At 39.8% G+C, this 24,404-nt stretch overlaps 1 protein-coding gene across 11 annotated transcripts in view; it reads right to left on the bottom strand.

Annotated features, from left to right (window-relative positions):
- The window catches only part of R3HDM1 (R3H domain containing 1), a 476,151-nt gene that overhangs the window by 227,033 nt on the left and 224,714 nt on the right, over window positions 1–24,404 (bottom strand). For all 11 annotated transcript variants that reach the window (XM_029605380.1, XM_029605381.1, XM_029605379.1 and 8 more), the window contains 5 exons: window positions 8,642–8,750; window positions 8,466–8,561; window positions 1,607–1,629; window positions 1,475–1,525; window positions 1,153–1,379 (listed from right to left, as the gene is read on the bottom strand). In XM_029605380.1, the coding sequence (XP_029461240.1) occupies window positions 1,153–1,379; window positions 1,475–1,525; window positions 1,607–1,629; window positions 8,466–8,561; window positions 8,642–8,750 (506 nt within the window). The remainder of the gene's footprint in view (window positions 1–1,152; window positions 1,380–1,474; window positions 1,526–1,606; window positions 1,630–8,465; window positions 8,562–8,641; window positions 8,751–24,404) is intronic.

Here is a 24,404-nt window from a genome sequence, read left to right as displayed (position 1 = left end):
ATTTTCCAGCAGGCATTATATTTATGTATGCCTTTATTGAATGGTGTAAACAGTTCAATAATTTGCAGCAGCCATAAGTAAGAACTTATTGCAATGCAGTAGAGAGAGGTAATGACATTTACTGTATGGAAGCACTTCTGGGACTTGCACTATATCCTAGTATGTATTTTAGCTACTAGTAAATGAAAATAACTGAGGGACCAGACTGAATGCTTAGTAGTTCACATGAAAGAGGACTTTAGGACTTTCATTCCTGAGAACATTCTATCCAATTGTGTTCCTGAAGGGACATGCTAGATTTTACTACCTGGTTACCCTGTAGGAACAGTACACATCCTTAAGGGTCTGTCTTTCTTAATAGAAAGAATTAGCAACTAGTGCATGGGCAGCAGTAGTCTTGAGAGGAAAATTCCTGGTACTAGAAATGACACTGAAATTGAGATCTATTAAAACTATGTATCCTCTATCTTAGTTTTTTGGTTGGATTGGATAGTATCTGGTATAACTACACTGGATTGGTAGCTCTAAAATAAGCTGGACAGATAATATAGCACAGTTAAAAAAAAAAAAAAAAGGTGGATGAATCCATAAAAAATGAAGGGAAAAAATTACAAATAAGGTTTTCTTACAGAACTGAATGGATCCTAATCAAATGGTGCGACATAAGAATTCCCTAGAATTTCACAAAGCAATTCTGCTGCACTAAGCTGAATGAAACCATAATATTTTCTAGAATCATTTTTCTCCTCCCTCTTACTCTGCAGGATAATAAATGAATTCCACTTTAGGTGAAAACCTTTAAACCAGGCAAATCTGGTCCTGGAGTGCCACAAACAGATCTGGTTTTCAGGACATCAACAATGAATATGCATGAGATATATTTACATACAATGGAGGCAGTACATACAAATATACCTCACACATATTTATTGTGGATATCCTGAAAACTGGGCCTAGTTGTGGCACTCCAGGACCAACATTGCCTACCCCTGTCAAACTAAAAAGGTCTATCTTCCTAAGGATTATGAATTCTGTTTTCTACTATGGAATGAAATTTGTTAAGCAACAACAAAGATATGAATGCATGTACAAAATTTCAGGCAAACTTATTTTACTGCTGCAGTACTATTTTCTTACACAGATTTGTTATACCTGTTTTAGAAAGCCTGCCTGTACTTTTGCTGCTTCCAGAGCTATCACCTCTTGTCAGAACTGAAATGCCACTGAAGCTGCTGGCTTTGGTTACAGCTGGCTTCAAATTGCGGATAGAACTATCAGAGTCTGTGCTGCTCCAAGGACGTGGTTCTGAGTACTTTAGATCATTCTCAGTACTACTGTGATGGCTGTTGCCTGATCTCCCAGAAGCATCCTTATTGACCCTACAATTTACATAACAAAAACTTCAGATAACTGTTTGCCAGGTAAGGAAGAAAATGCAAAATACACAGAATACATTGAAATAAACATTAGATACCTAAACATCTGACGTCTCTGCTGTGTGCTGTTAGTTTCTTCCTCTTGAATTCTGTTGGCATTTTCAATAAGACTGCAGTTTAATACATCAATAGTAAAATATAAGAACATCTCAATAATGAATGTTGCCTACCTTTTGTCCATAAGATAATTCTCCTAAGAACAAAGAATAAAGGAAAGAAATTAGAAGAGACAATGAAGACTTGCTTTTTCTTCAAACATTTAGCAGATATTAAGAAAGATGAGTTATAAATACACTGATTAAGTTCTAAGGTTAGGCAGCAGAAATTATGGCTATCGGGTTTGATACAGGTAGTTAGTTCAGGTACTTTATAGAAATGATAAGATGAATTGTGTAAAACCTCTTATGTCAGACATCAAAAGGTTTGCTCTTAAGCAAAAGTAGCTATTATAATCCTCTGACAACTGAAGAGCTTCAATTTTCTAGTGGTAAATTTTAAGGGGCTAAAGAAGAAAAGCTCAACTACTGAAGTTTGAGATCTAAAAAGAATAGTTAACTCAATTTTTTTTCCTTTGAAGTGTGAGCACAGACAGTGTTGGTGAGACTGAGGTGCTATTTTAAATTTTAAGACAAACTTGGAGATTGACCAAATCTTGTTAATGGGTGTTTGGCATAGCTGATCATCTTCTTTGGAATGCATACCAGACAATCATAAAGCGGAAATATGGTGGGTTTCCCCTCCCTACCAGCAGATGGAGACAGAGAAGAAAAGCTTTACTGCTTGCCTAGTACTTAAGCCAGTGTGTCAACCTGCAGAGTCTCAGAAATTCTATAACAAAATGAACAAAAATCCCCCCATGAGCAGGGGGAACATAATTCCCTTAATACTGCAAACGCCACACTCAACTTGAGCCCCCTCAATACGGAGCCATCAACTCATCAAGAAAAAAATGAACCATTCAATTTATATACACACAGAAGAATGGGTGAAAAAAAATTAATGGGTGGGATACTGGCCCGATCTGGGAGGACTCAAGGAAAGAAAACTAGCAGATAAGAACTACTTTTTATTTCCTCTTTGTTCCTCAGATCAGTCCAGACAAGTGGGATGTTCTCAAGTCACCCTAAACTGGGAAGGAAGCCGAAAGACCCACTCATAACATACTCTCCCCAAAAACAGCAGCATCGGATGCTTGAACATCCAATCTGTAATGGCAAGAGAAATAGAGCAGAAAGGACCATGTCGCCACCTTACAAATCCCCTGCGACAACAACTGACTCTGCCCATGAATCAATCTGACCCCTAGTGGAGTGTCCTTAAGAACTTCTGGAATGGTCAAAACTTTAGAAATGTAAGCCAATGCAATTGCCTGATTAATTAATCTGTCAATAGTCACTTTGGAACCTTGTTCCTCCCCTTCCTTACAACCAGCAAACAATACAAAAAGATGACTGGATCTCCAAAACCGATTTACCTTCAAACAGCAAAGGAGTATCCTACGCAGGTCCAGCACATGTAGGCTATTAGTTTCTGCCTCTGAACTCGATTTCTTAAATGCAGGTAACAATGGACTGCTCAAAGTGAAATGCAGAAACAATTTTAAGTTAAAAGGAACAGACTGTACGGATTGATACCCCGGGTCTATGAATTTTAGAAACTGATCTCTGCAAGATAATGCATGCAGTTCCAAAATGCACGAAGTTGAACTATCATAAAAAAATATCACCTTCAGAGTGAGATCCTTCAGAGAAGCTTCCTGGATGGGCTCAAAAGGAGATGTACACAAGGCCTGCAACATCAAATTAAATTCCATGAGGGCACAAACCTCTGAAATGGAAGATGGAGATGCTTCACTGCCCTCAAAAACCTAACCACATCCAGGTGAGAGCCAACAATCTTGACATTTTCCCCTTAAACAGAGATGGCTGCCACTTGTACTTTAAGAGAGTTCAAAGCAAGACCTTTCTGTAATTCAATCTGCAGAAAAGACAGAATACAGCAAATTGATGCTTGAAAGGGTGAAAATCCCTCTGACAACAGGTCTCAAACATCTTCTACCTGTACATAAGATAAAGAAGTGAAATACCTGTATGTCCTAACCTATAACAAGGTTGAAATTATTTCTTCTGAACAACACTTTCTCCTTAATTGCTTCCTCTTAAAAGCCAAGCTGCGAGACAAAAGCGATCCACCCACTCTAAGCAATTCAGATCTTGGCATAAGGCATTGATCTGTGCAAAACTCGGGACATTGTCTATTTGGATTCTGTTCAAATCTGCAAATCATGGTCACCTGCGCCACTCTTGGATCATCAGAATCATTTCCCAATGTGTCTCTAATTCTTCAAAGAATCTTCCCTATCAGAGGTTAAAGAGGAAACAAGTACAACAGGCAATTCTGAGGCCACAGTTGTGCAACAGCAACTAGGCCCTTTACACCTATCACCCTTCTGTGGCTGAAAAACCATGGCATCTTGGCATTCTTGCTGTAATAAGACACTTTTGGGGTGAACCCCATCTTAAGCTGAGCATTGCAAAGGCCTCCTCCACCAGGTTCCGGTGATTGGAATGCAACATGTTCCTGCTCAAAAAAATCCACCTGCAAGTTTTCCACCCAGGCAATGTGGGAAGCTGACAGTCTTTCAATAGTTCTCCACCCACTTAAATAAGGACTTACTTCCACCACCACCATCGAACTCCTGAGATCTCCCTGCCTGTTGATGTACGCCATTTCTGTAGCGGTGTCAGACAAAATTTTCACTGCTTGATTTTTGACAATGTCTTGAAAGGCTATCAGACCCCTTCTGATTGCTCTAGGTCCAGGGCACCTCCCTCTACTCTATAGGCCCTGAGCAGTCTGCCAGTGACACAGAACTCCCCAGCCCTTCAGACTGGCATCTGTGGTCACGATAATCTAGTCTGAAACCTTCAAATCCATCCTTGTGGACAAATTCTGATCAGAGAGCCAAAAGGATAGACTCTGCTCAAAAAGGCAGCCTGACCTCATTCTTGAGACTGAGGGTGACATGTCAAAACGGATGCACCTGAGTCGCTGCCCACGGTTCCAGATCCAAAGTGGACTCCACAAACACCAGCACTTGGAAGTAAATCCTAAACCCTGAGAACATTGTAGTTACAACAATCCGTGAACCAGAGCCTGAAGCTTCAGCCGCTTTCTGTAGTAAGAAACATTCTTGAGATCTGTCTCAAAATGAGCTCCCAGATACTCCAGAACCTGAGAAGGGCAAAGCTTACTCTTGAGAAAATTGATCAACCAACTTAGCTTCTGTAACAGACTGACCACTCTGTCGACTTCTCACCAACAGATCCTCTCTGGATCTTGCTCATATCAATCAGTCCAGATAAAGACAGTCCAGATAAAGATTGTCTTAATAGTGGATATGACAGCATCCACTTTAGACAGTTTAAGCAAAGCCAAAGCCTCCTTTGGGAAGGGTTAGAAATTTGCCATAGCTACCAACCTTGATCCTGTTTCCAGCATATCCCATTCTGCAGAGATTAAGGCCTTGGCTGTCCATTAAAAGGGAAAAGCCTTGGCAGGGCCCCTAAGACTCTCCAAAATAGGATCCTCACCCTCATCGTCTGGCTCCAAGGGTTTGTCTTTGATTCCACACTCTGAGCAAGCCATAGAGCATAGCTCTTCTCTTCTAAATAATCTAACAATTTTAGGATCATCTTGTTCTGATACGGGGATTTCCCCTTCCTCCAGGGGTTCCATCTCACCTGGAAGTACCCCAGAATCCTCTCCCTGCAGGTAACCAATCACCCTCAAACTCACTATCCTCCAAATGCAAACACTTAGGGGTAGATTTTAAAAGCCCTGTGCGTGTAAATCCTGCTGGATTTATGCGCGCAGGGCACTCGCGCGCCTATTTTGCATAGGCCGCTGGCGAGTGCAAAGCCTCAGGACGCGCGCAAGTCCTGGGGCTTGCTAAAATGGGCAGTTGGGGGGGCATGTCTGAGGTCCGGGGCGGTCTGGGGGCCTGGCCAGCCAGCTCGCGCAAGTTACGCCTGCGGCAGGCATAACTACATCAAACAAGGTGGGGAGGGCAAAAAAAAAAAGTTCCCTCCAAGGCCACTCCGATTTCAGAGCGGCCTCGGAGGGTACGGAGGCAGGCTGCGCAGCTCGGTGCGTGTTGTTTTTTTAAAATGTACCCCTTAGGGTGAGGGGTAAGGGTGGAGACCTCTCTAGACATGCTCAATGCCCCTCCTGCACAGCAGATCCCTTTTTTTTTTTTTTTGCAGTGAATGAAGGAGCCCAATCCCCTGGCTATCAAACCCCCCTTATTACTGGGACTCAGGCTGATCAAGAGCCAAACCCCATGCTCATCCCTACTTGACCAGGGAGATAGCTGAAATGCTTCCTGACATTCCTGGGAGCAATGTATCCATATCAGCCGACTGCATGTTTTACACCTCTTCCATCTGCTGGAGACAGAGAATTTTTGAGGGACTGCACGTGGCACACTGGCTTAAGTACCAGGCAAGCAGTAAAGCTTCTCTTCTCTGACTCCATCTACTGAAGGTTTATTTATTTGCACGGGCTTTTAATGAAGCAGTCTGAGATGGCTACTGCATTTATTTTTATTTTAGAGGGAATTTTATGGGGTATGTTGTACTTATGCTGAGTTTTTAGATGCTGTTTTTGTTTTTTGACATGTAACTATTGTTATTTTATGACTATTATTACCACCCACCTAAAACTGGCAATAGTGCAGGGATGTATGAAATCAAAGAGGGTATACACAAAAACATAAGAATTCTGAAAAGTCTTGTGAAGTCGGCGCATCATTTAACTCTCTTCTGTTGGCAATGAATCAATAAAAAGTAAAGCAATCACTTAAATGGTGACAAATAATGGAGTAATGCATAGAAAAGGGGTGGAGTACAGTACACACACATGCAATGTAAACTAAAAGAAGAATGTGTGGTAACACTTCAGGCTGTTAAACAGTCTCAAGAGTAGTCCATTTTGTTCAATGAATCACAACATAAATCCTCAGTTAAGTAATAAGGTATATAGTTCCTCAACTGAAATAAAGTATATAGCTCCTCAGCCTGACATGTTACCACACATTTTTCTTTATTAGTTAACACATAATGGAGACAATGTAATTTAAGTAAGTATAGTTGGGGCATGGGAGATATGGTGTCCATATTCAAAGACATTTAGCTGGATAGCATGCAAGTTATCTGGCTAAATGTTTACTTCTGAATATTTTGGGCACATTTCTTGCTAAATTTTTGCTGGGTATCATAAAGGTATTCTGGGGCGGAGTTAAGTTAGTCAGATAAGTTATTCAGCTAACTCTGATATTTGTAGTTAGCTGAAAAAGTTATCCAGCTAACTTTGGTGAAGCTATAGAGCTAAATAAAGTTATCTGGCTTTCTTTAAGATAGTCTGGTATATTCAGTGATGTGGTTATGCTACTGAATATCCCACCAAAGTTAGCCGGATAAGTTTATCTGTCTAACTTTGCATGCTGGCCAGTGGCTGAATATTGCCCCCATGGTATTTATTTTTCCTATTCCAAATTTTATGGACTCTATAACTTTAGCTTTAATATGATGTACATTAAGGTGCATGATATTAAAGTTTTTTTAAAATTTTATATGATTTTACAAGATTAACACAAATACATACTTGTGACAGAAATAAGAGGTTCTCTAAAGGATAACTGAACATAAGTATCTCCATTATACATTATTGGGTAGATTTTACAAATTTGCGCACACGCGTACTTTTGTTCGCGCACCAGGTGCAAACAAGAGTACGCGGGATTTTAACAGATATGCGCGTATCTGTTAAAATCCGGGATCGGCGCGCGCAAGGCTGTGCAAAAATCGGCAGCCTGCGCGCGCCAAGCCGCGCAGTCTGCCTCCGTTCCCTTTCCTTCCACCCCCCGCACCTTCCCCTACCTAACCTACTCCCCCAGCCCTACCTAAACTCCCCCCACCTTTGTTGCACAAGTTACGCCTGCCCGAGGCAGATGTAACTTGCGCGCGTCAGGCCGGCCGCCAGCTCGCGATTCCCAGGCGCCGTTTCAGAGGCCTCGGCCACACTCCTGAAACGCCCCCGGCCCGGAACCACGCCCTCGGCCCTGCCCCCAAATGATGCACCGCCGCGACACCCCCCCCCATCCCAGGAAAGCCCCAGGGCTTACGCGGGTCCTCGGGCTTGCACGCGCTGCCGAGCCTACTGAACAAAGGCTTGGCACGCGCAGGGGGAACTTCGGGCAGGTTTTCGTGGGGGGGGGGGGGGGGGCTATGCGCATACCCCTTTGAAAATCTGGCCCTATATTTTAAGTAATTCCTCCTAGTTTAAGAAAATATTGAGAGGGAGGCAAGGGGCCGGTAATAGAAACTGAAGCGAAATCTTAAACCGGTGTGATTTGTATCCTATACAGGAATGTCGGTAAATAAAAGTTAAAAATAAATAAATGAATATAGTAATATATTGAACTAAACAGAGATTCAAATTCCTTAATCATATGCCCACCGAGAGAGTGTACAGCTGTTCATCTAGGGTGAGACTCCAAAAATGCCCTTAATTGAGATTGTTCATAAATGTAGAATTCTGATATTTTAATACACACTTGCATGGGTAGCGGAGGGTAAACTTAGAACATATTCCCAATGCTTCTATTCTCATTGAGAGGAATTTTTTCCTCCTTTCCTGAGTTGTGCGTCCTATATAAGGAAAAAGCCATTATTTCTGCCCATAATACAAAAGATTCCTGTTCCTGATATTAAAGCTTTTAAAATAAAAAATGCTGAAGAATTGAATCCTCAAAAATAAATATCAGAAAACCGTGAACCTTAATTATACTAATTTCCTTCTAACAACTCATTACTGACTATATAGCACAGATTTCGACAAAACAATTCTAAACGTTTTTCACTATCTGTGTGATAGGCATCCCTGAATATAGTCAGATATTGCTAAAAATGCAAGTGTCAAAGGAACTTCCATAACTATACAAATAGGGCCATCTATATTAATACCTACATCTTGTGCAAATATTCGCTCTCTAGCTCTCTGGTACTCTTCTTCTCTTTCTTCTATAGATTTGCTTCTTCTGTCATCCTTTAATCGTATTCGCATCTAATGAGAAAAGTAACTAACTTAAATACTAGTTATTTGCATGACTCATGCAATCACAGAAGGAAGATTCATTTACTTACCTGGTTTTCATCTTTATCTAAACTAGAGTTATCTCTTTTAAGAATGTACCGCTTCTGAAAGTCTACACTTTTTTCATCTTTTATATGTTCAGAAAATTTTTGATCAGGTCTAAGAGAAAAAAAAATTTAAGCAGAAGCTCAATAAGAAATTAGAAATGGCACCTGGCAAACCTAAAACTATACTGTGAATACTCTTCTTTTTTCAAGTTGACGATTATTTAAAAAATAAATGTAAACATGACGTCAACCAACAGTTGATTCAAATCTCTCAAGAATTTTCAAAACAAGATCCCATTAAACAAGATCCCGTTTTTCGAAAAAACAAAAGAAAAATGTTGATACGGGTGAAAAAGACCTATGATTAAAGATGATCCCACAAGCGGCTTAAACAAAGAGCAGAGACGCTCAAAAGACTGCGGGATGGTATGAAGGTCTATAAATCATTGCACCCGATGTATAAATAACGGGATCTTGTTTTGAAAATTCTTGAGATATTTGAATCAACTGTTGGTTGACGTGTTTACATTTAAACCTAAAACTATAACATTAGACAAACAAGCAAAGCTTGGATAAGTAAAAATCCAGTTTCAGAAAATACTCTGACTGAAAATTCTAAGAGTTTAGATAAGTACAATTTATATCCATCTTACAAGAATTTTCTTGACAACTTTGCAAAGTAAAAATGGAGGATTTAAATATTTTCTTTGTATATTGTCTCTCTCTTTCTCCATACAATTGCATGCAAAAGTTTAGGTACCTCTGATCAAAACGTTTAAGTGAACAAAATCTGACAAAACCTCTACATAGCACCCAGATAAACATATTTCTGCAATTTTTAATGCACAATAACTATTTGCTGATTGAAAATAATAAGAGTGTGAATATGGCATATGCAAAAGTTTAAGAACATAAGACCGACCATATTGAGTCAGACCAAAAGTTCATTAAGTTCGTAATTCTTAAAAGCTGATTCATGTTCTTGCTACTAACTCCCTATGACAAGTGGAGGGTCTCCCTGAGACATCTAGTTAATAACCATTTAAGGACTTTTCTTCCATGAACTTGTCCAACTTCTTTTTAAACCCAGTTATGCTAGTTGCCTTGACCACATCCTCTGGCAACGAATTCCACAGCTTGATTAAGCATTGAATGTAAAAAATACTATCTCCAACTTGTTTTAAATCTGGTACCTGACATCTGCTAATCTTCATGATAGCTGAAAAGGTAAATAATTGTTCCCTATTTATCTATTCTACTCCACTCATGATTTTGTAGACCTGAATCAAAACCCTCAACGCTATTCTCCAAGCTGAAGAGCACTAACCTATTTAGCCTTTCTTCATAAGGTAGCTGTTCCAACCCTACTTATTTATTTAAAAGCATTTATTACCTGCCCTTCCTACGTTCAGAGCGGGGTACAATATGAAAAATATATAGACAGAGAGGGAAGCAGGTAGTGCAAAATCTTAGGGAGGGAGAAAAAGGACAAGCATCAAGGAGTGAGATCAGTTGCTACAGATGGGAGTAGGAGAGGGGAGTAGAAGACTAGGTATCATTTCCTGCTCTAAATATTTTCTAATGTCACTCTATTCATTTTGATAGGGGGTGACCAGAAATGCACATAATAATCAATGTGTGAAAATACCACTGATCTATACAGAGGCATTATGATATTCTCCATTCCTTTTGGAATTATTCCTAGCATTGTTTGCTTATTTGGCTGCCACCACACACTGTGCTGAGACTCCTAGATCTTTTTCCTTGGTGGTTACTCCTAATGCAAACCCATCATTATGATCTAAAAATACTGTTAGTTTTCCTTATGTGCCTCACTTTGCACTCTTCCACATTAAATATTTGCCATTTAGATGCCCGATTCTCTAGTCTCACAAGGTCCTTCTTTAATTCCTCACATTCTGCCTCTCACATTTTAACTACCCTGAATATTTTTATCTGCAAATCTAATCATGTCACTCTGCTTTCTACATCATTAAGAGGTAATTTTCAAAAGATTTTACGCATATAAATGGGCTGTGATATATGCTACTTTTATGCACCCAAGTCCCTTGAAAAATTCAATCAAATAAGTTTACAGCACTGGTCCCAGGACAGTTCATAAGAACATAAGAAAATGCCATACTGGGTCAGACCAAGGGTCCATCAAGCCCAGCATCCTGTTTCCAACAGTGGCCAATCCTGGCCAAAAGAACCTGGCAAGTACCCAAAAACTAAGTCTATTCCATGTAACCATTGCTAATGGCAGTGGCTATTCTCTAAGTGAACTTAATAGCAGGTAATGGACTTCTCCTCCAAGAACTTATCCAATCCTTTTTTAAACACAGCTATACTAACTGCACGAACCACATTCTCTGGCAACAAATTCCAGAGTTTAATTGTGCGTTGAGTAAAAAAGAACTTTCTCCGATTAGTTTTAAATGTGCCCCATTCTAACTTCATGGAGTGCCCCCTAGTCTTTCTACTATCTGAAAGAGTAAATAACCGATTCACATCTACCCGTTCTAGACCTCTCATGATTTTAAACACCTCTATCATATCCCCCCTCAGTCGTCTCTTCTCCAAGCTGAAAAGTCCTAACCTCTTTAGTCTTTCCTCATAGGGGAGTTGTTCCATTCCCCTTATCATTCTGGTATCCCTTCTCTGTACCTTCTCCATCGCAATTATATCTTTTTTGAGATGCGGCGACCAGAATTGTACACAGTATTCAAGGTGCGGTCTCACCATGGAGCGATACAGAGGCATTATGACATTTTCCGTTTTATTCATCATTCCTTTTCTAATAATTCCCAACATTCTGTTTGCTTTTTTGACTGCCGCAGCACACTGCACCGACGATTTCAATGTGTTATCCACTATGACACCTAGATCTCTTTCTTGGGTTGTAGCACCTAATATGGAACCCAACATTGTGTAATTATAGCATGGGTTATTTTTCCCTATATGCATCACCTTGCACTTATCCACATTAAATTTCATCTGCCATTTGGATGCCCAATTTTCCAGTCTCACAAGGTCTTCCTGCAATTTATCACAATCTGCTTGTGATTTAACTACTCTGAACAATTTTGTGTCATCTGCAAATTTGATTATCTCACTCGTCGTATTTCTTTCCAGATCATTTATAAATATATTGAACAGTAAGGGTCCCAATACAGATCCCTGAGGCACTCCACTATCCACTCCCTTCCACTGAGAAAATTGCCCATTTAATCCTACTCTCTGTTTCCTGTCTTTTAGCCAGTTTGCAATCCACGAAAGGACATTGCCACCTATCCCATGACTTTTTACTTTTCCTAGAAGCCTCTCATGAGGAACTTTGTCAAACGCCTTCTGAAAATCCAAGTATACTATATCTACCGGTTCACCTTTATCCACATGTCTATTAACTCCTTCAAAAATGTGAAGCAGATTTGTGAGGCAAGACTTGCCCTGGGTAAAACCATGCTATTCAATTTTCTCCACTGGGAAATCTGACCATAAAGTCCTACTCTTTACTTCCTGTCTTTTAACTGCCTCCTATTTTGTTTACTAAGTCTCCACTTATGAAAGGCTTTGCCAAATACCTTCTGGAAATCCAAATATACTATATCATTTGACTTTGCTTTTTCCAAATGCTTGTCTACACCTTCAAAAAATACTAATAGGTTAGTAAGGTATGACTTATCTTACCTATATTCATGCTGGTTCTTTCCCATTAAACCATGTTTAGCCATATGATCATTAATTTTGTTCTTTATATTTTCTACAATTTTACCAAGCACAAACGTCAAGCTCACTAGTCTGCAGGGGCTTGAGTTCACTCCTGGAGCCCTTTATGAAAGTTGGCATTATATTTGCTACCTCCATTCCTCAGGTATAGAGGCAGATTTGAATGATAGGTTGCAGATTACCAGTATTGGGTGTGAAATTTCATATTTGAGTTCCTTTACAACTCTGGGGTGAATACCATCAGGTCTCAGTGATCTTCCACCATTTAATTTGTCAATGTGTCTAGCACTTCTTCTAGATTCACTCTGATTTGATTCAATTCCTCAGTCATCACCAAGAAAAAAATGGTTCAGGTGTGGGTAGTTCCCCATTATCTTCCTCTGCAAATATTTGTTATGGCCTTATCCTCTCTAGACACCCTTTTTATTCCCCAGGGGCCAGATTTTAAGATTTAGGCGCGGGCATAGATTTGTGCGCGCAACCCGGCGCGCACATATCTACGCCCAATTTTATAACATGCGCGTGCAGCCGCACGAATGTTATAAAATCTGGGGTCAGCGCACGCAAGCTAGTGCACACGTCCTCCACTCACACACGCAAGTGCGCCGAGCAGCTTTCCTCCAATTTCAGAGCAGCCTGGGAGGGAACTTTCCTTCCACCTTCCCTTCCCTAACCCGCCCCCCCAGCCCTACCTAACCCCCCCTTACCTTTAACATAGAAGTTGCACCTGCCTCTGGGCAGGCGTAGGTTGCGTGCGCCGGCCGATGGCCAGCCCGCAATCCCAGGCACACTGGCAAATGGCCACTGTGCCTGGAGGCACCAGCCCCGCCCCCAGACCACCCCGCCCCCACCCTGCTCCCATTTTTTAAGCCCCGGGACATACGGGCCTCGCTGGGCCTATGCAAAATAGGCTCGGCGCGCGCAGGAAGGGTTTTAAAGGGTTACACGCATAACCCTTTTAAAATCCACCCCCAGTTGTCTAATGGCCCAACTGAATCCCTCACAGGATTTTTGTTTTTAATGTATTGAAAAGGTTTTTATTTTTGCCTCATCGGCAAATCTCTTCACAAATTCCCTCTTTGCCTGCTTTATTAATGCTTTGTATCTAATTTGGCAGTGCTTATATGCCTTTCTATTTTCCTCATTAGGTCATGCTTTCCATTTTTTTTAAAGGGTGCTTTTCTGTCTTTGATGGACATTTTTACAGCACTATTTAGCCATGGTGGTGGGCACTTCTGACCTTTCTTAAGTTTGTGGAATGCATTTTATCTGGACTTTCAAAATAATTTTATAAATAGATTCTATGCCTCATACAGACTTTTAACCCATGTAATTGCTCCTGTTAGTTTTCTTCTAATTTCTTCATTTTATGATAATCTCCCCTTTTAAAATTATATGTTACTGAGGTAGTTTTATGCCCTCTTTTTATTCCGTGATTATCTCAAATGTGATGGCATTATGATCATAGTTGCCAAGCAGCTACACAACTGCTATCTCTTGTCCCAGATCATGCATTTGAGTGAACTAGATTTAATGTAGCCCTCCCCCTTTTCTGGTTATAAGACCAGTTGCTCCATGCAAATCATTTATAGTGTCCAGAAACCTAACTTTGTCAAGCTCAGATGAGACATTTACCCAACTGAAGTTAGGGTAATTAAAATCCCCCAGTACTGTGTTTCCATACTTAACAGCCTGTTTAATTTCTCCTAGCATTTTATTGTTTGTTTCATGATGCTGGTCTGTTGATGGTAGTAAACCCCAGTGCTATATTTCTCCTTCTTATGCATGGAATTTCTATCCATAAAGATTCCAGATTGGTTTGATTTTTGCTGAATCTCTATTTTACTTGATTTTATGGACTCCTTGATATATAGTGCCATACTACTACCAGTTCTATTTGCTCTGTCATTTTGATTTTTTGTACGATTTTATCATTGTCCTTTTTCCACCAGATCTCCAAGATGCCTATATCAATATGTCTTCCTCTAGTGTTAGATACAAGCTTTCCCATTTTATTTTTCAGACTTCTGGCATTAGCACACTGACTTCTCAAAAGTATTCTTTTCCACACTCCTTTTGCAAGTAGATGATTCAGATAGTTTGGAATCAGTTTGTTCAGTTCCTCAGTCATTACAATCTATTTTGCTTTATTTAAAGATACCCTTTGTGGATACCCTGCTCCAAATCATGCATTCCAAGTGATGGTGGCTTTCCACCATAGTTTAGTTTAAAAAGTTGTTTTACTTTTTAAGTTGTTAGCACCAGTAGCCAAGTTCTGTTTGGGTTAAGATGAAGTCCATCCTGGTAGAATAGGATCATCCTTTCCAAAAAGGTTCTCCAGTCCCTAATGAATCTAAAGGACACCCTTTCGAATAGAAATAACAGCTCCAAACATTTCCTGTAGCCAGCTAAGAGCCTATTTCTGCTTTTGGAATTTTTTTTCCCATTTTTCCTTCCAGAACTCTTACAGCACAGAAATATTATTGGGTCTCCTTGCATGCACTGCATGCCTGAGACTTCCCCACAGATTTTAAATAATATTCAAGTCTGAGAACTCTAAAGACCAATCCAAAACCATATTTCTTTCCTGAAAGTACTTCAAAATTGATTCAGAGATATGTTCTGGACTGTCATCTTGCTGAATATCCAATCTCATCTTCAATTTCTTCACTGACAGTGGGACATTAGCTTCTAGGATGTGTTAACATTTAATTTAATCCATTTTTCCTTTCACCTGCATAAGTTTTCCTGTGCCACTAGGCTGCCAAACAACCCCAAAACATAGCAGATCCATCCCTGTGCTTAACCTTTGGCAAGGTGTTCTTTTCATCAAATGCTTCATCCTTTTTATTTATACCAAATGTAAATTGCATAATTGTGGCTGAACAGTTCAATTTTCATTTCATCAGTCCAAACATTTTGTTTCAAAAATCTTCAGGCTTATCAAAATTTTGTTTTGTGTACTTTAGATGACTTTTATGATGAGGTCATAGAAAAGATTTCCTTATGAAACCTCTTCCATGCAGATCATTGTTGTGTAAGCAACACTGCACTATGGACTAGTGGACAACTATTTCAGCATAAGCTAAACTTTTCAGCTGTTTGTATTCAGTCATCTGTGAGTTCTGTTTTGCTGATCTGACCAGTTTATGGGCAATTCTATCAGAGATTGTTCTTGGTCTTCTAGATCTTGTCTTGATTTCAACAGTTCCATGTAACTCATTTCTTATTGTTTCTGACTTGAAATTGCTAGATGGAAGAATTCAGAGATTTTATTAACAGCCTTTCCCTGCTTTGCAAAAGTAAATTATCTTCATTTTCAAATATTCTGACAGCTGCTGCTTAGAAGAACCTAATGGTTGTTGAAAGTAGACATAATCGCAACATGCAAGATTAGACGCATCAGGGTATTTGTTCAACTATGGAATTGTCTTCATATGACTAATTGAAGGCTTAACAAGTCAATCAACTTTTTGGGTCTTAACTTTTTTCAAAAAGCAGTAGTGATTCAACTGGAAAAGTATCCAAACTTTGAATATGCCATATTCACTATTTTATTATTTTCATTAAAATTGAAGAAAGATGTTGTGCGATCTTCTCTTCACTTAGCAATGTATTTAAACATACAGTTTTGACAAAAGATATCTGAATTTTTGTATACAATTTTATATATAGAAAGACTATAGCAGAATTACCCATTCTTTGCACAGTTGTGTGTGTTAGAAAATGTTAACACAGATGATTTTATAGAACAGAGGAGGAAACTACTTTTAGCATATCAAATGAAAAATAAAAATGAGGTTTTGAGCAGCTGGTTTATTGTGGTTGACTAGCTGTTTGTCAACTGGTTCAAAAGCCACTTAAGAGTGTTAGGCATTATATCAGGCCAGCAATCCAGCCAACATGACCCTCAATTTTTATATAACAATATATAGATACAGCAAAATTGCTTAAGTATAACTGGGTGATCTCTGAAGACAATTAACAGCATTCCCTAATCACACACATGGGCCATGGGACAGTGCTCAGCACTGAAGAGATATAAAAAGATTTCACTGTTCATGTACAGTGGTTCTCTCTCTGCTATGACCTCACTACTCCCCTTAGTTGCATATAAATTTATGTATTTATTTAAAGGCTTTTATATACCGATAACCATTTGCACATCGTATCGGTTTACATGGAACAGTATAATTAAATAATATAGAACAACAGTTACATAGAACAATTGGTAACAATGTTAAGATATGGTACATTACTATAAACATAGTAATAAATAAAAAGTAAATGATAAACGATTTGACTTGGGGAAAATAACTGAGGCAAATAGGGAGGGTTATAGGTATACATATTTGTTTTTTCTGAAGATAAGCAGTTCACCAAAGTCACAAATATGAGACTTCCTGGCTAAGGGTCCTCCAAGAAAAAGAGAGGACATAAAATACCACCAAAAAGCAGAAAACATGTTTCATTGGGGGGGGGGAAGCTTTTCCATTTTGTTGCTTTATTGATTTTAAATGGAGACAACCCCCCCCCCAAATTATAAAATGTGCCTTACAAAGAAGAGTTAGGTTCTACACTGCTCAAAAAGGCCATGGAGAATGGACAGTCCAAATTTATTACCTCACGAGAAGACCATCTGTAGACAGCAACAAGAAATTAATGTATAGATTAAAATTCACATTGCAGTCTTGCAAAATCTCCTCAAAATATGTAGACCACAGCTAGGTGACCATGTAGATATCGTTGTAGACCTTGATATGCCCCCTCTAAGCCTGAATCGATATAAAAAGGGGATGCAAGTTACTATCCAATAAGAAACAGTGCATTTTGTTACTGTACTCTCAGGTCTGAGGGTCCAAAGAAACAAAGTTAGAGGGCTTGAATCCACTCCACGTAGTAAGCAACAGCTTTTTTGCAATCCAGGGAACGAAGAGCCCCATGGAGTTTAAACAAAATATGAGTCAGTTTAGTGAGAAATTGAAGCCTTAGAAACATTAGAAATTTCTCTATATATATATTTTTTTAAGGAAATCAGCCACCCCAACCTTATAGCAATAAAAGGTCATGCTCCACAGAGGAGACTGCCATTTCTGTACCCCTTTTGTTGTCACATCAAGAAGCTATCAATCGTGAATGACTGTCTCAAACAGCTCACAGCGGTGATGAACTTATCCAGTAAGACTTTAACTAAACTATTGTGCACTTATCTGTACTCAAAGGGTTATTGTTTGTACCTACAAATATATTTGATGTCTTTCCCACTACCCTTTGGGTTTGCAGCTGTTTAGGACTTTACATCTTAAAATTGTTTTTATTTTCCTTTGAGCCCTTCTGTAGACTATGATACATCTGTAATGGCTAATCTTTCTAACTGGGTACCTTTCGGCCTGAATGACCCAGCCATCTCTACTTCTCTGGCATTACTTCAATAGGATATTGCATCAATTTGAATCATTCAGAATGAGAAACATTATAACCTAAGTTCTGGCAAAAAAACTGTAATTAAGCCCACTAACAAGTGAGGTGCTTCATTATGCTCAGTTGTGATGACTATGTGTTGAAGATTTGGCACTAACTCAGATTCTTTTTTACCTACCATTACCCACAGATCCAACCTAGTCAATGAAAATGTTAAATCGATACTTGCTTAAAATCAGCATTTCAGCAAGAGTAAAAACAAGCAAACAAAAGCCTAAAGTGTTCAAAAATCCAAATAGAAATAAAGAATATTGTTACAGAACACTAATGCAAATAGAGATCTTTTGCTTCAAAGTTGTCCACGTGAACCATAAAACCGGTATGTGTGTTTTCCCGTACACACCTTTTTTCTCAAATACAAAAAATTGTACATTCCCACTGGCATATTCTGCAGCTTCGAGAGGGTTGCCCAGACATGGGGCTTGAACCTATGGGACCGATTGGTCATGACATCTTCTCTACCCCCCCCTCCCTGCGCAGCTACAGAAGAAGTCGAGCAATTTCCTTGTCAAAAGTGTGTGGTATGTGCTAATGTATTAAAGATTCAAGTCTTTTACCACTCGCAATTGAGGTTTGAATTTCATCTTTGGCAGCATTTTGATTGCATCACTGCACAGGTTATATATGTGAATTTATTCCCTTGCTCTAAACTTTACATTGGGCATACTAAATTACCTGTGAAGACCTGAATTATACAACATAAAAGTTGTATTAGAACAAAGATGACAGATGCTCCTATTGTTCAACATTGGCTCGACTTTCATCACTCTTTGGATGATTTAAAATTTTTTTATGTTACAAAGCATGCATTCAGCCTGTGGTGGTAACATCTCTCTTTTGCTAAGATGCTGGGAACCGCAGTTTATTTTCAGATGGAAAACTAATTCTTCAGGGATTAAATACAGCCATAGAGTGGAAAGGTCTTTTATTTTATAATTTCATACATATATAGTTATTTTTTAAATATGTTTGTCAAATTTGACTATATTGGGAGGAGCACTGGATGAGGTTTCATCATTTATTATTTAAGGGGCTCTGTTTATTGTGTCACTGCAGCCTCGTTTGCGGTTCCCGCTCTGAGTTGGGCAGTAGGAAGGCTCTTTAAACTCTGTGTGGGTAAGTTTCTTTCCTTCATTCTAACTTTATCTGGTAATTGATATGTGATGACTGCAATTTTACATGAAATGTTTCTTATTGTAATATTTTCAGCGATGTGGAATGTCATGTAATGAAGTCTTAGATATTCCTTTTGGAACAGTGGATGACATTTGCTTAATATTCAAATAAGTGGTGATCACAATTTTGTAAACAAGATTTTCTTATAAAAAAACTTTCTGTACAGATTTCTATAGAGATACTTTTTAATTGTATAATATTTTTAGATATACAGTTTGTCATTTTTCATCGATTCACCCCCTGATGAAGCCCGTGGGGGTGAAACATTCGGCCTTTGTTGAGGTTTCTGGTAGAGGGAAGACATCTTCTGCATACTATAAACGTCAGCACAGATCGCAGTAAAAAAACAGGTAAGGATTAATTCTAATGTGAAGTTAGGATCACATCTGCACGTTCAGCACTGGCTGCTAGCAAATGTTCATCTAAGAATTTTTTAGTTAGAAACTAATTGTTTGACATTTAAACATTTGTGTATTGGAGATTATGCTATTTTGATACTGTGCAAATTCTTTTACACTGATTTGAATTCATAAAATGTTCTAATAAAAGAGGTGCTATTTTTTCATTAGTGTTCTATAACAATATTCTATAATCAAGAAAATGGCACTACACTCAAAATGTAGAATGGGACACCAAACAAGTATTATATATAACAAAACACCCCAACTCTTATTATACAAAAGATTTATATTTAAAAAAGACAATTGAAACAATGTTAATTCAAAAAATCTTTAATCAGCTCATTAATTTATTATTAAAATCAAATAGAAGACTCACCACTCTAAAAACCCATTTGCTTCCACACATCCATACACATACACAATCTAATAAAATCTATACCTATGCAACAAAGTATCTGTTGCGGGAGGAACGGTGGACCCTTGGGCCGGCCTGGCGGAGGATGACTGATGGGTATAACAACTCCGTGGAGAGGGAACAGACTGGGAGGTGGTACCAAGACTGGCGTAGAGACGGAGTCTTCACCCTGGAAGTCCGAGGTTCCCCCGGGAGGAGCCCGTAGGGACCTGGATCACTGGGTCTTAGGAGAAGGCAGCGAGTCTTGAAGAGGTGACTGACCAGTAGTGGAAGCAGGCGGCGACACAGTGAGAACAAGAGACGAACCAGGAATCAGGGCGGGCTGCAGACATGGAGAATCAGGAGCGAAGCCAGAGTCGAGAACCAGGTGAACAAGCCAAAAGGACAACAGGACCGGAGCAGAAGCAGGAACAGCAGGACCAGGATCAGGAACAGCAGGTACAGGAACACAGCAACTAGAGACTCCAGGGAGTGAACCTCGTTGCAAGGCAATGAGGCTAGTCAGACGCCGGGTTTAAATCCCCGCCGGCGTCTGTCGTCACTCCCGAGGGCGGGTCGTGGTTTTGTGCCACTGGCCCTTTAAAAGCTCCCCCTTGCACGCGCCTAGGAGGGGAGGAGCTTCAGAATGGAGCTCGGCGGCATCTCCCTCGTAGAGACACTGCCGCAGAGCAGCCTGTCCAGGCCCAAAGGCCACCGGAGCTTGTCGGGGACTGCCCAGGAGAAAAGGAGGTAAGGACCCGGTTGCGAACCTCGCGACCGAGACCGCAACAGTATCACTCCCTCAACAATATAAGTTGTATCCCTAACTTTGCAACAGAATATCACCAATTTTTCTCAATCAAAAAAATAAATACTAAGGTCGCCCACCCTTTTGAACATTAACCCAACGAAGTCTTTCATTAAAAACTATATTCAAAAACGTTCTTCAGGGATTATATGAACCAAAAATGACCACAACAAAATAAAGCACCTACAAAGGCCTTTGTTTCACCTGTAACCGGGCTTCCTCAGGGGATTAGTCATGAATCCTCCCCCAAAAAGGGGTTATCAATCCAAAACAAATCTTTCTGAAATCTTTCACAGCAGTATCGACAAATAATGGTGTGAATGTTCAACTTAACCCTCACTCAACGGCATGAAACAATGAAATGCTAATGCAGTTTTATTCAGTTTAAAGTGGCAAAGAAACTAGCAAAGTTTGCAAATCCGCCGTCACTCAAAGCAGCTGTGATCAATAGTAGTTGAATCCACTCATGTACAGCTTCAAGCGGCAAACTCAAAATCAATAATACGGCGCTGTTAGAACATAAGAATGTGCCATACTGGGTCAGACCAAGAGTCCATCAAGCCCAGCATCCTGTTTCCAACAGTGGCCAATCCAGGCCATAAGAACCTGGCAAGTACCCAAAAACTAAGTCTATTCCATGTAACCATTGCTAATGGCAGTGGCTATTCTCTACGTGAACTTAATAGCAGGTAATGGACTTCTCCTCCAAGAACTTATCCAATCCTTTTTTAAACACAACTATACTAACTGCACTAACCACATTCTCTGGCAACAAATTCCAGAGTTTAATTGTGCGTTGAGTAAAAAAGAACTTTCTCCGATTAGTTTTAAATGTGCCCCATGCTAACTTCATGGAGTGCCCCCTAGTCTTTCTACTATCCGAAAGAGTAAATAACCGATTCACATCTACCCGTTCTAGACCTCTCATGATTTTAAACACCTCCATCATATCCCCCCTCAGTCGTCTCTTCTCCAAGCTGAAAAGTCCTAACCTCTTTAGTCTTTCCTCATATGGGAGTTGTTCCATTCCCCTTATTTTGGTAGCCTTCTCTGTACCTGTATGACTTAGCATCTTTTGCTTTGATCAAAAATGTTTTCATGTTTAGCCATCAATACCACCAACAGGTGAAGGGTACAGTAATTGATGCCAGTGTCACCAATTTGTTCGTTGGAAGATTTGAACCAGTTTGGTCCTTGTTTAAATCTTATGTCAAGCTATGATAGCTCTACATAGATGATATCCTTATGCTATGGACTACTGGTGGTTTGGGTTTGACAAACTTTTTTTGGTTCAATTCTTGTGATTGTAATCTGTGGTTTACCTACAAGTGGATATTAGTTCTGTCACATTTTTGGATATCTAGGTGCTTCCATTAGTTCTTCACTGGAAGTCATCTGTAGATGAGATAAATGTCACCTTCATGTTATGTGTACGATTAAAATTGGAGGTCACTCATGAATAAACAGATCTTTCATGGAGAAATCTCTTTATGTTTTGACTGCTTCAATTCCTTACTGAACTGACATTTTATTTAAACTCTGCGAGCTTTGTATCATAGAGCAACAGAAATCTGGGTCTGAGCCATATTAGAAAGGTTATCTAATTCAGTCTAATTGCGTTGTGGTTGTTTTAGCATGTTTAGGTCAAGAGAATACTTATTCAGAATTTTACTCCAGTTAAGTACAAAATTAGAGTCTTCAGTGTACAAGTGGGGCTCTTTTTGAATATGTAAACCATGAGAGATCTGCTGTATTCAACAATATGCTGTTGGAGCCCCTGCATGTAATTTTGAGAAAATACGTCTTTTTTCATTTTTGTTATGATTGCTCATAAAGTTGCATCATTTATGTTTTTTGAATCTGAAAAAAAGTGGAAGGAAAGTAAAAAATTCTTGGAGATGTAGGTTTGTGAGTGAGATACCTTTCGAGCCATAGTATAAGGATACAAATAAGCCTCACTTGGAAAAAAGTAAGGTACTAAACAAAAAACAGAGGCAACCACAGCCCACCATAAAATAAATCCAAGAACTATAGGCTGACATCAAAATAGTGCAATATCAATAAATTACTATATGACATGTTACAGAGTATACAGTGGAATTATCATAATCTTTGAAAATGAATTCTCAGCACTGACTCAATCATATATAACACTGTTAATCAAATTCCAAAATATAGATGGATTTGGAATTGGATTCTATAAACTGTTGCTGTGCAGATAGCACCAATCTTAGGGCGTTTCAAACAGTGCTGGAAACTATGTATGATGCATCTATCAATGTAAGTCTGAAAGATGAAAAGGCCAGCAATAGCTGTGCATCTTATTGTCCAATTTCTCTCTTGAATATAGAGCTTAAAATCTTTAGTAAAAACAAGTTTGCTTACCGTAAACGGTGTTTCCATAGATAGCAGGATGAATTAGCCATGCTGTCATGGGGGACTGTCCATCAGGCTTCGGAGGTGGAGCTTTACCAAGCTGTTACAGAGCGTAGCTCTGTGCAGCTGTGCGTGTGTTCCTGTGCAGGAAGGCAGAATCTCCTCAGTCTGTATCATAGCAGTAATGAAGGCTGTCCAGGGTGGTGGGTGGGTCAGCATGGCTAATTTATCCTATCTACGGAAACACCGTTTACGGTAAGCAAATTTGCTTTTTCCCGTCTATGGCAGGGCTGAATTAGCCATGCTGTCATGGGAGTCCCAAGCTCCCAGTCATGCTAAGTAACCATTAGTGTTGTCTCTTTCACAGCGTGACCTTGCTGTCGTGGACAGACTGTTGGAAAGTTTGTGTGGTGAAATTATCTAAGACTGTCCATCCCAGCTTGGCATCCTGAGATGTTTGCTGGTCTAAACAGTAATGGTACGTGAAAGTATGGAGAGATGACCAGGTGGCCACTTTACAGATGTCTAGAGGTGGGACATGACGTAGGTGGGCCACTGAGGTGGAGATTGCTCACAGTTGATGACCATTCAGTTTTACATGCAGTGTCATGTCTCTTGTTGTAGCAGAATTGAATGCATTGTGCTATCCAACTGGAAATTGTCCGTTTTGCCACTGGCAGGCCAGGGGCATTCAGGTTAAAAGAGAGAAAAAGTTGGGATGGTCTTGAGTTTGTCTGGGTCCTAGTCTTGTAGTAGGCTAGTGCCCTTTTACAGTCCAGAGTGTGTAGTAATTTCTCTCGTTCACTGCGATGCGATTTGGGAAAGAACCAGTCTATGGACTGGTTGATGTGAAAGGCTGAAACCACCTTTGGTAGGAAGGAAGGGCGAGTCCATAGCACTGCTTCGTGGTGGAAAAACTGAAGGTTAGGCGTGTAGTGTACTGACTTGACAAGCTGATGTTACAGCGATGAGGAAAACCACTTTCCATGTGAGGTATTTAAAGTGTGCAAACTCCATGAGCTCGAATGGGGATAGCATTAGTTGCTCTAAGACAAGGTTGAGATCCCAGGCTATTGGAGGCTTGGATATTGGGGGCCGGAGATGGTAGAGGCCCCTAATGAATCTAGTAACCAGTGGGTGCTGAGATATTGGGTGACCATAGAGTGATCTGTGGCAGGCCGCGATGGCACTCAGGTGTACTCTGACTGAAGCGGTGGCTAGTCCCGCTGTATATAGTGTGAATAGATAGTCCAGTAGTGTTGTTGGAGCGCAGTCAAAGGGATCATAGCTATGAATGGTACACCAGGAGGCATAACACTTCCTGGTAGATGGTTTTCTGGCGGCAAGTAGAATATCCTGAGTCGCCTCCGATATTCTCTGCTCTGTTAGTACCGACCATTC

The sequence above is a fragment of the Rhinatrema bivittatum genome, chromosome 6 (genome assembly GCF_901001135.1).
Source record: "Rhinatrema bivittatum chromosome 6, aRhiBiv1.1, whole genome shotgun sequence".
Classification (NCBI taxonomy): domain Eukaryota; kingdom Metazoa; phylum Chordata; class Amphibia; order Gymnophiona; family Rhinatrematidae; genus Rhinatrema; species Rhinatrema bivittatum.
Note: the sequence above shows the minus strand (reverse complement) of the source record. Positions and strands in the feature narration are given on the sequence as shown.